Source organism: Penaeus monodon, chromosome 20 (assembly GCF_015228065.2).
Source record: "Penaeus monodon isolate SGIC_2016 chromosome 20, NSTDA_Pmon_1, whole genome shotgun sequence".
Lineage (NCBI taxonomy): Eukaryota > Metazoa > Arthropoda > Malacostraca > Decapoda > Penaeidae > Penaeus > Penaeus monodon.
In genome coordinates this window covers 2,405,276-2,406,332 of record NC_051405.1, presented here as the reverse complement: position 1 = coordinate 2,406,332, position 1,057 = coordinate 2,405,276, and the positions used below count along the sequence as shown (strand labels likewise).

The 1,057-nt window shown below is 48.5% G+C and overlaps 1 protein-coding gene across 1 annotated transcript in view; it reads right to left on the bottom strand.

The window, feature by feature from the left end:
* LOC119585578 (protein Wnt-7b-like) overlaps positions 1–1,057 on the bottom strand; it is a gene marked incomplete in the record, with an annotated part of 61,150 nt that overhangs the window by 15,523 nt on the left and 44,570 nt on the right. Inside the window, 1 exon segment of the mRNA XM_037934247.1 lies at positions 31–260. Coding sequence (XP_037790175.1) covers positions 31–260 — 230 coding nt within the window.

The following is a 1,057-nucleotide window of genomic DNA, read 5'->3' as shown; positions in this document are numbered from 1 at the left end:
TTAGATCAATGCCTCCGCCCCGCGACTTACCCAGGAGGACGACGTAGCCGAAGACGCTGCTGGAGCTGGCCTGGAGCGAGCAGTTCCAGCGGCGGTTCCTGAACTGGCTCTGGCACTCGGCGATGCCCTTGCGCGCGCCCTCGCTGATGGCCACGATGGCGTCGGGCGCCCTGCTGCAGATGCGGCGCTGGCTGGGCGTGATTCCGGGAACGCGCGAGCACAGGAGGTCGGCGCCCAGGCCCAGCACGGAGGACACTGCCCTGAGGGACGCAGCGGGTTAGTAAGGCCGAGGGCGAGGCAGGGGAAGGCAGGCAGCTGGGGGTCGTAAGGACCTGGGCCGTGGCCTGAGCAATTAGCTAATTGTCTTACAGAACAAGGGACATGGCTTGTGTAATTGGCAAATTATCTTACAAAATCAGGGCCCTGGCTTGTGCAATAAAAAAAACAGGGTTGTGGCTTGTACAATTAGTTGATTACCGTAAAAATCAGGGTCATGGCTTGTGCAATTAGTTGATTTTCGTAAGGATCAGGGCCATGGCTTGGGAAAATATCTTTCACAGAATCAGGGCCATGGCTTGTGTAATTGACAAATTATCTCACAAAATCAGGACCCTGAGGATCTCAAGAACCAGGGTCATGGCTGGTATAATTAGTTGCATATCGTAAAAATTAGGGCCATGGTTTGTGTGAGTGGCTAATTGTCTCACAGAGCCAGGGCCGTGACTCCAGTAAGTAAACTGCACAATCCACAGCCTGTCTTTAAACACAAAGATCTAACTAACTGCCATTGTATAATGACACTTAGAGTACAATACTTTGATTTATGAATACAACCAGCACACTACTTTGATCAGAGTCTATTTACGGATGGGAGGGAGAATCAATGTAACCTTTCCTTATCACCAAGTCCATTGCAAAGGTCCAGTGTTGTTAATAATTAATTAGAGGAAACAGAACACTGCAAACATTCGATTTAAAATGCCATGCGATCTAATCTCACTTTGCAGTAATAGCAAAAGAAATAGCATCATCTTTATTATCTAATTAATCGTTAAAA